The sequence below is a fragment of the Manis pentadactyla genome, chromosome 7 (assembly GCF_030020395.1).
Source record: "Manis pentadactyla isolate mManPen7 chromosome 7, mManPen7.hap1, whole genome shotgun sequence".
Lineage (NCBI taxonomy): Eukaryota > Metazoa > Chordata > Mammalia > Pholidota > Manidae > Manis > Manis pentadactyla.
Window position 1 is genome coordinate 16,619,531 of NC_080025.1, and position 15,938 is coordinate 16,635,468.

At 34.1% G+C, this 15,938-nt stretch overlaps 1 protein-coding gene across 2 annotated transcripts in view; it reads left to right on the forward strand.

The window, feature by feature from the left end:
* SGCZ (sarcoglycan zeta) overlaps nucleotides 1–15,938 on the forward strand; it is a 916,905-nt gene that overhangs the window by 740,341 nt on the left and 160,626 nt on the right. For both annotated transcript variants that reach the window (XM_057505149.1, XM_036894388.2), the window contains one exon: nucleotides 9,473–9,574. In XM_057505149.1, coding sequence (XP_057361132.1) covers nucleotides 9,473–9,574 — 102 coding nt within the window. The remainder of the gene's footprint in view (nucleotides 1–9,472; nucleotides 9,575–15,938) is intronic.

Consider the following 15,938-nt stretch of genomic DNA (forward strand, 5'->3'; position numbering starts at 1 on the left):
AGAAAGAGGATGGATAGTAAAGCCATTACCGACAGTAAGTTTGAACGGCTGTACACAGTAGACAGAGATAATCAAATGGAGGGGAGAGAGGGACTGGGAGAGGTAACAGTACATACAAAATTTCAGGGGGCTGAAGCTTGATTTAACTAAAAGAATTTTTGCTGTGGAAGTAGATGTGACCACAAAGGAGTGTGTATGTGCAGAGCAGGCAATCTGTTGCAGTGGAATTAATTGTTCTCTTGCTGAATCAGTAAGCAACTGAGAGAGGTGGGGGTGGGGAGGGAGGGAAGGAGAGAGAGAGGAACAGGGAGCAAAAGGAGAGAGAGAAAGGGAAAGAGATTTTATGGTATCATGCTACTGAAGGAAGTGTCAGGGAGAAAAATACCACCCGAGTCTGGGGAGCATATTATGTATCAGGAACAACTAGAAGCAGGGCTATGTTTGCCAAGTGGAGCTAGCCTCCCTCAGGCTCTCTGCCCTCTCTTAACCTAGGCTTATTCTGGCTTTCTCTGCAGAACCCATTAAGGAAATGACAGTTTCTGTGGGAATAGTTTTTGGGTAGGGGTTGGTAAAGGGGAATGGAGGCAGTTTCATGGGAAGGATTCTATTACAGGCTGACACTTGTTTGTGATATGACAAAAACAACTTGGAAAAGACGCCATTTGGAACTATATATAATAAAGTGTAATAGGTAAAATGTAGAAAAAAGAAGTCACATTAAGTATTTTCCAAGTGGATGGTTGTTATTAGTATCTGCAATGGAATTTACATTAAAGATATGATCCTAGACTACATGTTTTAGAAAAAAAAAATCCATCCTCAAAATTCAGTGGTGAAATAGATGGAAATCTACATTGTCCTTCAAAGGAGCTTGGAGAGTCTTTTAAGATTTGGCTGAGATGACCCATTGCATTTCTGCATGAAGTATTCTCCTTTATGATGAAAAGAATCTTCATGTATTAAAAACCTAAGAGACTTCCTTAATTTAAGAGGCTAAATGCTATAGCTCTATAAACTCAATATTGTGTATGCCAGACTGCCACGGAGATTAGAAGATTTGTGAACAATAGAGTAATCCAAAATCAGAAAACTCTTCTCAGGAGTATCACTGCCTAGTGCCATGGAGAGAATCACCTTGCTCATCTGTGTCTCCATGGGGCCTCTGTCCTATCTCTGCTCATATCTGTCTGAGATTCTCTCAGTTCCATGCGAGTAGGATATCTACAACTACAAGTTCAACAAATTAATTTTACCAACTCCTCCTATGCAACTCACCTCTTCAAAATACTCACACGAATGTTTGCATACACACAACTTAGTTTTATAGGACAAGGGTAATTACAAAGAAGTTCATAGGAGGAAAGTGAAATGGTGAATTTTTATTTATAGGAAGTGTTGTGTAAGACATCCAATGACTGTACAGATAACTTGTTCAAAGGGCTTCATTTTCAAGGTGAACTTTACAATCATTTGAAACTAGAGCTTTGTCGAACCAGAGCTCCTTTTTCAGAATACCTTGATGCACGTCTGAGTCAGAGACATGTTTGCTGGTAAATGAAGTCGGTTAGAAAAGGAAACTTAAAAACTAAAAAAGGCAAACAATTCAAGAAAGAAGAGATACAAATTAAGTGAAGAAATAATGGGGAAAAATATTAGGACATCTCTACATGAGTTATATAATAAAATGCATTTAACTTACATTTTCTACCCCTATAAGTTGCCTAAATTGATTAAAAGTGAGAGGACTAGTCTTCAGGCTAACTTACTAGCTGCACAGAACCCACTTAACTTCATTGTGTGCATGTGTGTATGTGTGAAATAAAATGAGAGCAATAATGTGTCTACTTTACAGGGTTGTTAGCGTTATGGTATTGACTCAGTGTCTGCTAAAGTGCTCTCTGAACTAAGCTATTATGGTTAATTTCATAATTAACTTGGAAAATAAAGGCATTGTCTTGGGATATGGAAGGAATTCTTAGCTAAGACATTACCATGAGGACTACCTGTGCAGAGTTACCATACTTTAAAGCCATATCCTTAATTTACAGGTTCAGAATTGTGATTTTGTTCCAGGCAAGAAGTGATCTTCCTTTTAGGAACTACATTATGCTTAGAAGTAGCTGGCAAATATATGTACAGACCAGAGGTGTATATTCCCTATCTTTCTCACTTCTTATTGACAATAAGAAGTTAACATCTGTGAGACAGACCAGGTGCCTAGACTGTTCAGCATATTCTCTCTAGTATTTAATAATAGCAGAGATGTTGAATTATAAACTGAATTTAGTGGTGCTGTACGTAGGCTCTCAGTAAATATTTATGGAGACATAGTAGGTTTTAACTCTTCAATCACTTCTTTTTGAGTCTTCATGTTTAAAAAGGCACCTTTTTTTAATAGCTCTTCATTCAGAGTTCATAATATATATGTGATTAGATCACTATCTCAAAAGTGTGCTCAAAGGAACATATTCCACCTATTCCAAAATGTGAGTGAGTGAGTGGGGGACCCACTGAACAAAATGTTTAGGGAATTCCGTACTGAACAAAATAAAAATGTTTCTTTACCCCAGACTTCTCAGAGTGTTTAGTATGTTAATATGTATTATGAATCTCTGAATGGGAATATATCATGCAACATTTTTCTAATTCTATTTGAAAACTGAATTATTTTTTTGCTGGGTTTATTACAATTCTGGTATTCTATTAAGTATGTTTGGGAAAGGCAGGCATGCTAATAATGAACCTTTAGGCTTTATACCCTTGTTACAACGATTAAAATGTAGATGTTTCTCAGTGTCCTATTTACAGATGACATTCTCTAGGGTACATAACATTACTGTTAGTTCATTATTTATTATTTTCCTTCAGTCCGATGCAAGAAGTTCTTTGAAGTTGTCTCCACTTACCACTGAGAAATATTTATTTTTAATAGCACTCTTGGTTTTGCAGCAACATTCTTCAGTAGCAAATCTGCCTCCAGCCACAGCAGCCGATCCCATCAGGGCATAACCTTAATTTCAAGTTAAGGTGGCACAATGCTGGTGCTTTCATGAACTTTTTAAATTGTGTTATACAATCAGTATTAGATTATTTGATTGAGACACACCAATAGTGTTTCAAATAGATGGTGTTCTATAGGAAAACAATTTTTTATCAAGCACATTGAACGTAAGATCCTTATGTGACCCAAATGTCCCTACTATGATCTGTTCTCCATGTAGATATAACTATAATCTAGTCTCCATTGCTTTAAGTGTTTATATATCTTTTAAAAATGTATTGATGATCCCTTATATATTGGTCTTACTGGATTTACGGAACACATCCATTTTTTCCTCTACTTAATGGATGATTGTCATCATATCCTCCATGTCAGATTAACATATTTTGGATTTATTTTGTTTCAACATATTTTCATTCTGATTATTTTGTTACTAAGCATAAACATGTTCTGTTCTGTGAGGCTAGTAATGTATGGATTGTTAGACAAACAAGGAAATATTTGTCAATAAATGCATTATCAGTAAGGAAATTTTTGAAAACAAATTGTATTTTATTTTATTATGCTTTTAAAAACTCATTCACATAGTTAAAAGAACACAAACACAAATAAGAGAAACAAAATGCAATATGTATTGTCTTATTTTATATATGAATACATTTATTTTTTTTACAACTCAGACCATCAGTGATCTATAAATTATGAAACTTTGAATAGTCAGTAGCTAAGAACAAAGGTAACAAATCATGCTTCAGATGATAAAAGCTATTAGCAACAATCTCGAAATATTTTTCTATACAAGTTGAATTAGAGTTCAAATTCCTAGGTCTATCGATTTTTATCATGGTAGAGTTTATTTTCTAATAATAGCAGGAATAAGGAAGGCCAATAAAAATGAAAATAAAATAGACACTTACAGCAAACAACGTAGTAAAAAACACACATATAAACCAGGCTGTCAACTTATGTTTTGTTTGTTCTTTTTCTTATGCTTGGGGAAAAACAGTTCATTATAAGTTATAAATAACATAAGCATAAAACAGATAAGAAAAAGAAAATCTGTAGATATTTTAAAGAGAATTATCTCTTCTTCAATTAGGAGTTGAAAATTTAATGGATTTTTTATTCTTTTAGCATATAGTAAAGAATATGTGGCAAAGACATTTAAAATGCGATTTTTAATTGTATAATTAAAAAACCTGGTACTTCAATTTCCCCACATGTTTATTTAAAATATTTAATTCCCAAGGTCTCCCAAATACCACCATACTAGGCTCCAGTTTCTCTCTAAATTTCCTCTTTAAGGTCATTTCCTCATGCAAATCAAAGTATAGAATGAATATCAGATAATCAAAGCCATAAAAAATATGTATTTACTTTTCTTCCTGATCAATTTATTTTGAAATCTACGATGCTGGTAATTTGAAAGAAATTTATTTTTGGTTTTAATTTAACTAGAAAATATGTCTGAAATCTGTATCTTCTTGCTTCTGGAGTCTTTCAATTTCCTTTTAATTTTTTGTAGTAATTAATCATGCACCAGATTTTCTATATTACCTAATAAGCAAATCAAATTGAAAAAATGTCTTCGGTTCCATGTCAACATGCTCATTACTTTCGCAATTACATTTGCCTGTTAAGGGGTGATTGAAATCCTGAGGGTAGCCACCGTCTGAATAGCTCTTCTAATACCAGAAAGCTAGAGATCATGAAGAACCAGGACAGAGTAAGCCAAGATCAGAGATTGTTGCAGTTTCTAAAGGCAAATTCTGTACATTTTGTTGATAGCATGATTTTTCCAAGGGTACCAATTTAATTTTTTGCTTCATTTTTTATCAAGTAAAGACCTAAATTCTACTGACCAATTAAATAATCAGGCACTTAAATACCACATACTTTATAAAAACCACTGTTGGAAGACATGTCAGAAGAGGGAATAAGTGCATAGATAATAAGATCATATACTATTAAGATGAGATAAAAATATACAAATAGAACATTTGGGAAATACAGAGTAGAGAGAAATGTTGTTTCTGAGATACCAACTATGGCTTTTTTTAGACGAGGCTTTGATTAATGAATAAGAGTATTGAGGAGACATGGTTGTGAAGATGAGTTCGTACAGATAAAATATGTGACTCAATAATTTTAAATGGTAAAAGAGAGAAGTTTTCTGAGAAATGCTAGCAATGCAGTTTAGTGAAAATGAAGTGGAGTGATGAGAAAAGAGCAAAAACCTGAAAAATGAAGGATTGCTTGAGGATGCTTACAGGGTCTTGTAAATCTTTCTAAAGAAGGTGGGGCTATAGTAGAAGACTTGTAGTATTTCTTGTCAACATGAAAATGATAATGTTCATAATGGATAATTTAGAAAGCACACTAAATATTCAAAGTAAATGACATAAATCTATAATACAAGGGCTGAGTTTGTGGGGTTTTGAGCAAAGATAAACAGTAATTCAGTAAAGTAACTGTAAACATGAATTTATACTCTAAGAACAGGAGGCATTGCCAAGTTAGAGATGAAATGGGTCTTGAACTTCAACAGATCCATTAGGAATGGAAAGGATGAATGAAAATGGGAGAGCTTGATTTTAAAATGTGTGTTGATTAGACATTCATTACATTTGATATTTAAGTACTGATTTTAAGTACACATCAAGTAATAATTACCAAAAATGTGCCAGATTTGGTTTAAAAAAATTCATTCACTATGTCATTAAGTTACTACAACATCCCTCTGAGGAATACTATAATTTTCTGATGTCCACAGAAAATGAATTTAGATTTAGATCGATGAAACATGTGACAGTCAACAGTTAGTAAATAGTCAAGTTTCAAATCCAAGCTATCTGGCTCCACATTCCCTTCTAAAATGACAATATGCTGGACATCAAAAGTAGGTAAATGATTTGTGAGATTGCTAGTTGATGAAAAGCTTCATAACTGTAATGATAAAGGAGCTTGATGTAGAGTTTACTGAAATGCAATGCTAATCCCTCCAAAAATAAACAATGTGAATTTTTATAATAATATTAGACAAAATTTTAAATTATTTTAAATAAAATGTTAATGTTTGAAACCCTGTTGAGGACTCTGCATGTGAGGCATTATTTTAAGCTCTTTACAGCCTCATGTAATCACTTCAATAAATATGTAAGTCCTGTTACTCTTTTTACAAATGACAAAATTAAAACACAAAGAGATTTGTTATGTGGTCCAAGCTCATTCAGAAAGAAGGTGGCAGAGCCAAGACAGGGGCCCGGACCACAGACAGGTTAGTTCGTGTCACTCTCTCATGTTTGGGCCACATGATCCATAACAGAAAATCCAGAAATTATTTTCTCCCTTTTAGATGTTGAAAGAAACAAGAGTAGAGTGAAATCAGGGAAGTATAGTAACAGTAGAAATAGATTCTCTTTTTAATGCTTTTGCAGAAGGGAAACCAGATTATTTCATTATCTAATAAATTATTAGTGGACTTGGTACATGAATGTGAGGAGCAGGTTGAATATATGCTGTGTATATATTATACAGCTTTAGGTATTTTTTAACTACATGTAGATAATATAGAAAAACTCACAATTTTATTTTTTAATACAAAATAGAAATAAAACAAGGATCAAATGGACATGGTACAATAAGGTCAGATTCAAAACATAGTACTGTAATAACAGTCCTGTAAAAAATACAGGGTGATTCTGTTTCATCTAATTTAAATGAAATGTAATTATTTATATGCCCCCAAAGTATGTGTCATATAGAAAATAAAAGCAGAGAACTAAGCTTAAGAATCAAAACTTTCCAAAATTAAATTTGCATACTTAACTTTAGCTATATGCAGTTCTTTCATTTCTAAATTTATCTCATGAAAAAATTCTTCAAGATTACTATTGAACTGGAAATTGCATCTGTGATGGAATTAGTTTCTATTGCACCGAGTTAAGCCTAACAGTTGCATTAGCTGTTTCCATAGCAACTCCAGGGGGAACACATCAGAACTCTTCCTTCCCTGGCATTCGAGAATATATATATGGTCAGTCACTGTGAGAATTAGTCAAGAACATCCCTCTAAGACAAAACCATATTGTAAAGCCCCGTGTCACTTTACATGTTCTAATACCCTGGCTTTCTTCATAAGGAGTTCAGCCTCCGAGCTACTTCTCACATACTGCGTGGCTATTCTTCAGGCCTTACCGTGTCTGAGATTTTTCTCACCTTTGAGGTCTCAAAATTGGAAGTTCCATCTTCTGATAAAATGCCTGTCGTAATATTTCTCATGTTTCTTAACTTATAGTAAACTTGATCATTAATTTATTATCAACTGTCATTCTTGGACTCTAGGCTATTTTTACAGCCCCGCATTACTGTTCTCGTTTCACTTGTCTCTACCCAATGAGAAAAATAGTGGCAAGCCATTTGAGGCCCGTCATCTTTTGTTGCCTTCGAATAACCCGTCGTCATGACTTCTGCCATTCCTGCCTAGCAAATCCTCGTTTGAGGTTCTTTCACTGTTAATTCTGCCTGTTTCTGTTCCTAGATATAATGTTGCAAAACCATATTGATTAGAGCCAGTAGATGGGTGCCCATATAACTAATGTCTAAATGAGAGATACTTTTCACTTCTGCAAGTGAAAGAGAGTATTATAAAACTGATGTAAACCAAGGGAACAACCAGGGTGTGTCACCATCCCAACAAAGTAGACCTATTTTCTCGTGAGAATAAGTTTTCAGTGATGCTTGAAATTCTCATATTTATTTTTTAAATTTCAGTTGATTTCCTGTATAATATGCCTGGTGTCGGCTTTAAGTCTGAGCCTCACAAATTGAATTTCTTCATCTCATCCTAAATTTAATCAACCAGAATCCATAACTTTCTCTTTCCATAAGAAGAGTGAGACCTCAGCCCCTCAAAATCTTTCTCTCTTGTAGGAGTAGTCATTTTCTCTATCTGACATGAAAAAAAAAGATCTTCAATTCATACTCAGAATTCTGTTTATGGTTATACTACTCTGTTGGCTTTCTTTATGAGTTGGGAAGGGCCGGGATAGAGACCATCATCATCTCTTGGCTTTCCTCATACTGATTACAGCTTCCTAGAACGTATGAAATGCTTATTTCCAACACAGACCTAAGCATTATGTAAGAGTTTCTCCATGGTTTTAGATATTTATTTTAGATAGTTATTTAGATATCTAGCAGAGGACTTGCTCATCCACCGTGATAGATTCAAGCTTACCTTAAGCAATTGTCACTCCTCAAACCACTTTCAACAGACTTGCTGGTTGTTAGATGAATATCTGAAATTATCATTAATACCTCAAAGTTAGAAAGTCCAAAGCTGAACTTATTGGTGCCATCAAGCCTACAAGTTTCTCTATCCCAGTATAAGAAATAACTATATTTCCTTATCAGTTATAGTTGTGAAACCTTGGATTAATTGTAAATGCCCCTCTTTTCACTATCTTCACACTTATTGCTATGTTGTCCATTATTACTGAGATTCTTGTCATTTAGCCCACATGGAATGTCTGCCAGATTAATCTTTAACTCTGATAGTTTCAAGCCATTGAACTCTTCAAGAACTTTCATGGAGCTCTCTTGGAGGCTTACCTAAATACAGGATCCATAATTCTGCACTCACGGCTTTCTTTTTCCTAGCCTCAAAATACTCTCTTTTGTTCTCTCTCAATCTTCTGTACATTAGCCAGATTAGATGGCATGCCATCTCCCTGTGTTATCAGAATGTTCATTTTGTTGCTCCCTCTATGGACACATCCTGTTGAAACTTCATGTTCTGTAGGCCTATGTAAGAGTCCATCTCTTCCATGAGAAATTGTTTACTCTCTTAACCAGATTTGAAATCTCTCTTTAATTCTCATTAATACTCTTACCTTTTTATTTGTTTTATTCTGTCTCATAAACATTATTTGTGAAGAGGGTTGTTTTCTAAATGAGAGAACAGAAGGTTTGCTCTTGATTTGAACACTGAAATACCATGCTTACTTGTACTAGCCAATCATTAAGTACTTGTTAGAATTAATGTACAAGTGGGACTATTTGAATATTGTAGAAATATGCATATATCTATAATATAAAAATATTATTAGATCTGTCTGCAAAAAAAGTTCCTATCACAAGTCAGGTAGCAAGTATCATTATACCTAATAAATAGTTCAGCCTGCTGATGCATGAAGTACAGGATTTATTCAGAGATAAATCCTAGTCTCTGATAGTGCTGAGAAAAGATACGAGGTTCTTTACATACCTCTTTTCCTGTTGATTTTAAAAAGAGCCCTCTATATGCATGCAAACTGCTGCAGTGAATCATTAAGAAAATCCAATCTCCCATTTCCCTTAAATCATCACTGCTTTTAACTCACTGTTTTCTCAAGTTAGGCCTTAGAAAATTATGGCCAATTTTTCATTCCTTAATTAACCTAAAAGTGAACTATATTTCATTGCTTGTAGGATGGTATGGGAAATCTGAGAGTCACCAAGAAGGGAATCCGACTTGAAGGTATATCTGAGTTTCTACTTCCATTGTATGTGAAAGAAATTCATTCCCGAAAGGTATGTGATACTGGCTTTGGCTTTACTGTGAAAGATAACTGAGAGGGTATGTTTTAGCTTGAACTAGGAGGATAGAAGCCCCTTACCTCTTCAATATGCATTCAGTTTCCTTAAGATAAAGACTTATGTAAAGAAACCAAAGGGGAAAAAAAATGAAACAATTGCAAAACTGGTGGAGGAAGTTAGTTTTAAACTGATGCATTAGAGAACTATTTAGAATTAAACTGCAGTGCTGTTTTTGTTAGTCTGTAAAATGTGCCTCTCTGCTTTCAATCAAGTTAAAGATACATATAGTAATTCCAAAAGGGGCATTTGGTACATCTTGGGTAATTTTTGTAGCAAGCAGTGATTTGAATAAATTATCTGAATTTAATATAAATCTTTTTAGCTTTAATGGACATGCACTTTCTATAAGAGTTGACAAAGTGTCCTAGTATAGAAGTTTAATTTATTTCTGGATATACAATATTTAAAATAAGTAAGAGTATTTATCCTTTTAAATGTGTGTGTGCTATGTGTGTTTTATGACTTATCAGTATGCTAAAAGTAAAAAGTATAGCTTAGACATGGTTCATTTTGGCTTACGTAACACACTTAAGTTCTTGGACACATCAAAATCTAACTAGAATCTTTCAAATCTGTTAGGTGTTTTCCTGGGATATGTGTGTATGTGTGGAAATACATTCATTGAGATTGAAAGAGTGCAAAGTTTGTTACTGTATAATATGTGGAAAGATTATCAACCTTAATTTATAAACATGCAACTCTATTTTAGAGAAGAATAATTTTTAGTATTACCAATGTATAAGTGAATGGGTTACATAATAAGTCATAATTTGTTAACATGCTTCAAAGGTATTTTTTCTCTTATATATCAGAGTGAAAACAGAAAGAGGATTCCTTTTCATAAAACTTCTAGTTAGGCTGCATTACATTAACTTTAAATTTTATTCTGTGATACCTACTGAGCTTCACTAATATATACTAAATTGACTGTTTCTTTTTAGTCCTAGAAATTTTATATAGAAATTATTTTCTGAATTTTGGTCAGATGAATAACATAATAGATACATGCATGAACACCTGAGTTGACATGATTAAACCATAAACACTGATTAAACTTAAAATAAAAAGTTTGATGTTTCTAAGTTTATGAAAACTGAAAAAATAACATACACACACAAGTTAGTGTCTTCCCTCTGAGTGGAAGTCACTACCACTCATTTACTTACTTGTTCTTGTGTATGGCTTTATTAAGCAGTTTAATATTTAAAGAAATGAAAACTTATATATGGAAATCAAGAAATTACTTAACATAGGAAGAAGATGAAAATAATCATAGGCAGGAACTTCTTGGAAAGTGCATCCTATCACTAAGTCCAGGATGGCAAAAGTCATTTATCTTCTGTACCACTTAGATGAATTTGGAGTGGGTGCCCAGAAACACAACTTAAAGAGGGACCAAGTCCTTTGCTAGAAAGTGAATCATAGAATTTACCTTCCAGCTGGAACATTTCTGAGACTATAGCAACAGGTATAAACTAGGGTTTTCCTGGGCAATTGGAATGTATGTCCACTGGGGTGTATGTTCATTCCATGTATGTATGGACAAAATAATAAAGAGTCCACTGATTTTATAGCATTAATGAAGTGGTGGCAGTCAGGCTTCCTAACCTTTACCCCAGGGAAGGTCTGCAACCTCAAGTTCTCAGCATTTCTGAAACACACTGTAGCCATTGAAATCCATGTGTTCTGCTTGCATCCCAGTCCCGCTCCTTGTCCTTCCCATTTCTCCTCTCATCTACGCTTAGGTCCCAGTAACCGCCGAGCATGGACGGCACAGGCAGACGGAGCATTTCCATCAGCAATTAGACAGGTGGCCTGGTTTGAGGAGAGAAAAAGGAGATTCATTTACCCCTCGAAAATTTCTTTACACATATACTACGACAATAAATATTAAAAATAGGGAAAAATTTATCTTTTATAAGTAGTTCCCACATTAGAATTCTCTTATTCGTGAAGGCATGCAGTTATTTCTCTCTGTCATAAATCTATGGTTTAAAACCCAGCCACAATTTTCCTGAACCTTAGTTTTCTCATTAATAAAGTGAATTTGGTAGAAATTTATCAAAATACTTAATTCTTAAGTTAAGAAAGAACGCAAATTTTTTTGGTAATACTAGGAAAAGTTAGATTTTTAAAAAATTCTGTCATATATTTCAATGTTTCCACACATTTTCATGTGTTCAAATATTTTTATAATAAAATATCAAAGTTCCTATAGGTCTAAGATAAGGAAATCCATTAAATTCAAAGGTATTTATAAAGACTCAATTAAGCTGAAAAAATATTACTCTGTACAACAATTTATACTTGTGCTCATTTTTCTTCTTGCAAGTTTGATATGTGTGTGTGTGTGTGTGTGTGTGTGTGTGTATTTACCTGCATTAGTGCCAGTGGATTTTCTTCTTTATAATTAACCAATATTTCCTTCTGAAATACAGCATTTTCTTAAAGTTATTCTCTGGTTACATAGGTAATTAATCCCACACATGAAAGGGTAATAGATTTCTGTTGATCAAAAAATGCAATTGCCCACAGACACACACATCTAGTCTCCTAACCTAATAAACCATGGACTGCTCCTACTCTACAAGCTAACTGGTTCCCTTCCCTCACACATTTTTGCGAATTTTTATTAAAATTTAAATACAGATATTTAAAGTTCTATTATTATCCTGCACAGTTTACTCTCTTTTTCATGCTTTAAAAAAAAAATCTTTCTAAGTAGTTCATCATATCTGTACACAGGAAAACATTGTATCCTATGTTTGAATTATTTTAAAATGCAATACATACCTCAAAATCAACATTATCTTCAGGGAATAGGTACTCACCTAACAGTTGTGTGGTTTTTTAGGGGGAAAATATAGTTTTTTTGAGGGGAAACATATGAAGGACATGGGACTTAGACTACCTTTACATAAATGATAGCATTGCTGACATTCTGAATTGATCCACAATGTATGTGCTGTAGCATTAGGTCAAAATTTTTGAAATATCAAGAAATTAGGCATGATCATCAGGCTTTTAAAAATATAATTAGAATATGTTTCCCAAAGTTTCTTGAGTCTAAAATCCTGAAGTAGTTAAATTAGCTACATTTCCCTGATTCTTAACAGGAATATTTGCATCACACAGTTCTCTGGACTTCTTTAAGTATTACCTGACTTCATCTGATATTAGCGGAACAGCAATCTTGTTCATTTTTTTCCATTCAGGGGATCCTTAGTGAAGGTGGCACCTCACCCCTGTCTCTGATTCCAGCATATTCTGCATGACAGACCGATAGCTGTGTCAGAACTGCTTCCAAATTAATCCCAATTCCAATTCCAACAATTCTACTGCGAAGCAAAGACACTGGAGTTCTCAGGACCCCTGTGTTTAGCAGAGCTGGGAGTAAGGCTCTGCCTTCCCCTTCATGCCTGGTTATTTCACTTTGCTTCAAAGCCGTGATACTAGCTCAGTTCTTGGTTATTGCCAGTGTTTGACCTTGGGTGTTTAATTCTTTATAGAGGTCAGACACAAAACCATGGGGCCAGGCAAATACAGGAGACCTCTTTCCTGGTTATACAAATATCCGCTATGTAGGTTTCTTCATCCCATGCAAACCAGTTCATACAAGCATACTGGCAGGCTTCTATAAGCACTTTATCATCATTATCATTATCATTTTACATTTAATGGTTAATTCAGGTGAAATTTATTTTACTGTACTGTCTTATTCAAGTTTAAAAAACAGATCATCCCTGACTCTTTACACTCAGAAAAAATTAACATATGGTGAACATCATCACAATTATATAATTATACATCTGTACCAATGGAAGGATAAGCATAGAGACATGTACTGCTATTTATAACTAATATATTATACATAACTTAATATAAGAAAAATGATCTGAAATAAATAGAAAGAATTGTTGAGCTTACATATTTCTTCACCACAAGAACTTTTGTTAAGTGTCTTTATGGTTAACAATAAAAGACCATGAATACCATTAAGCTGGATGCATTAGCTCCATATTTTAATTTCACACAATATTCGTTAACTCCCTGCAGTGCAATTCGAGATGATTAGCTCCTCTCCAATTTGTCTTCACCCTCTTCACTTTCATTTTTTTTTTTGATAATCTTATTATTTTAACTTTGTCAGAACTCATAGTATTTACATTCTGTCTTGGAACTTTAATTGTTTTGGCATTTTGGTCTTAATTCTACATATAGATGTCTGCAATACTCACCATTTAAAAATTCCTCCCTGTATTATGGATTCTCTGTGACTCAGTTTATTATTCACATCTTTCCTTCCTTCTTTGTACTTCATTGCTCATTCATTTCATTTATTAATCCTTGAAAGACCTCATGGCAAAGGTGTCTGACTGTTGTCGCCTTTTTTCTTTCCTGGGAATATCGTTCACGGCTCGTCCCCTCCTTTCCTGTGTAGCTCATTGCTCTGATTGACTGTTGCCTCACTATTGCCAGGACACTTCTGACGACAGGCCGGCGCTTTTCTCCTTTGATGGCACGAGTGATCGGCCTGAATCCCAGATATATTTTTGCCATTTCCCTTCTTTCATTTCAGGGACATTTTTTCTATTACCTCACTCAGTATCTTTCAGTTTCATGTTGAAATCTTTAGTTCAGAGAAAGCAGTAATTCTTATGTTGGATCATCTTTGCCTTACCCAGCCATCATAATTTTTCTAACTATTTAAAACTCTGTATTTTTCGCTCTTAATACATGTAACTCATTATCTAGACTCTTCAATGCCATTAGTTTATTTTTCTCTCCATACGAATTTTGCTCTTATTCTCGTAACCCATGCATTTTATGTATTACATTGCTGTTTTATATATTACAGTGTTTCAGACATAATAATTGTTCCTTAGGTCAGCAGTTTCCTGTTAAATCTTAGGTTGTTTTATTGTCTATGAGCTATACTTTTGTTAAAATTAAATTTTTTATTCTAAACTTTAAAGCACTTGCCTTACCTGGTTTGAATCATCTTTAATGAATCACAATTTCAAGTGGGGGAATCACTATCTAGCTACTCTGTTTCCCTGGAGAGATTGTTGATGGGAAGGTGGGGATGTCTGTTTTCCCCTGAGGTGTTAATAAATGATCTATGCCACCCAAGTATGGACTGTTTTAATTCCATGGGTCTCAGTGGCCCTGTCTGCCTGTGTAGAGTTCTTCCAGCGGCATATACTGTCATCCATTCTTGGTAGATTTTGCCATCTACTTAACCACCCTATTTTCCTCTATCCAGATTTGTTTGTTTGGCTTTGGCTTCTCTTACATTAAGTCTCCTTTTTTTCCTCAGGGGATATGGGTGAAAGTAGGGTAGGGGGTACACGCCACAGGCTGCTGTGAAGTAACCTCTTTCTTTTCTTGGCTTCCACTTTTTCAAGTTTAGAGCATAAGCTTATATCAAGAAATTGTTGATTCTCCCAAGAAAACTTCGATTTTTGAAAGAAGAATTGTGGTTTAATTTTTTTTTAATACGGAGAAGCAATTTTTGAAAACTTTTCTATTTTTATGTGTAATATTAAGTAGTTCTTCCTTCCTAGCTCCCTTCCTTTTGCCAATAGCCCTCAATACTATATTTTGAATAGTCCGTTTTCCCGTCACTGATACGAAATATGATTTTTCTTACATACTGCATCTTAAATGTGCATAGATTTATTGCTAGTCTCTCTATTCTGTTCTATTCATATATTTGGACTGAAACCAAACTTTAAGGAATATATTTAATAACTGTTAGAGCAAGTTCTTTTTTTATTGCTTTTTCTCAGAAGCTTTTTGCCTACTGTGAACTTTCTCTTCCAAATGAACTTAATAATCAGCTGTCAAGTTTCACAAAAATTCCTGTTGGAAACTTAATTATGGTTACATTTATTCCGTGGAGAGCTGACATCTTTACAGTTTTGAGTTTTCCATCTAGGAACATGGCTTCTTTCTTTTGATTTTTTTTTTTGAGAATTTCCTTTGCATTGCTCAGGAATATTTCTTAACATTCATCTTCATATAAACATTACACAATTTTTGTCAATCATACAATTGTATATGGGAATGGCTTTTCCATTCACTTTTCTCATTGGCCTTTATCCTTGTGTACAAGAGCTGTTCCTTTTGGTGTTGTGAATATAATCTGGCCATTTTCTTGAAATTTTATTCCTCTATTATATTTCAAAGTATTTTTGTGGCTGTTCAGATATGATTCTTGATAATAATAGCTAACATTTAGCTTACTAGTGTCTAGAGTGCAATTCTGGTTTCAAATCCTGGTGCTGTCTGTTAG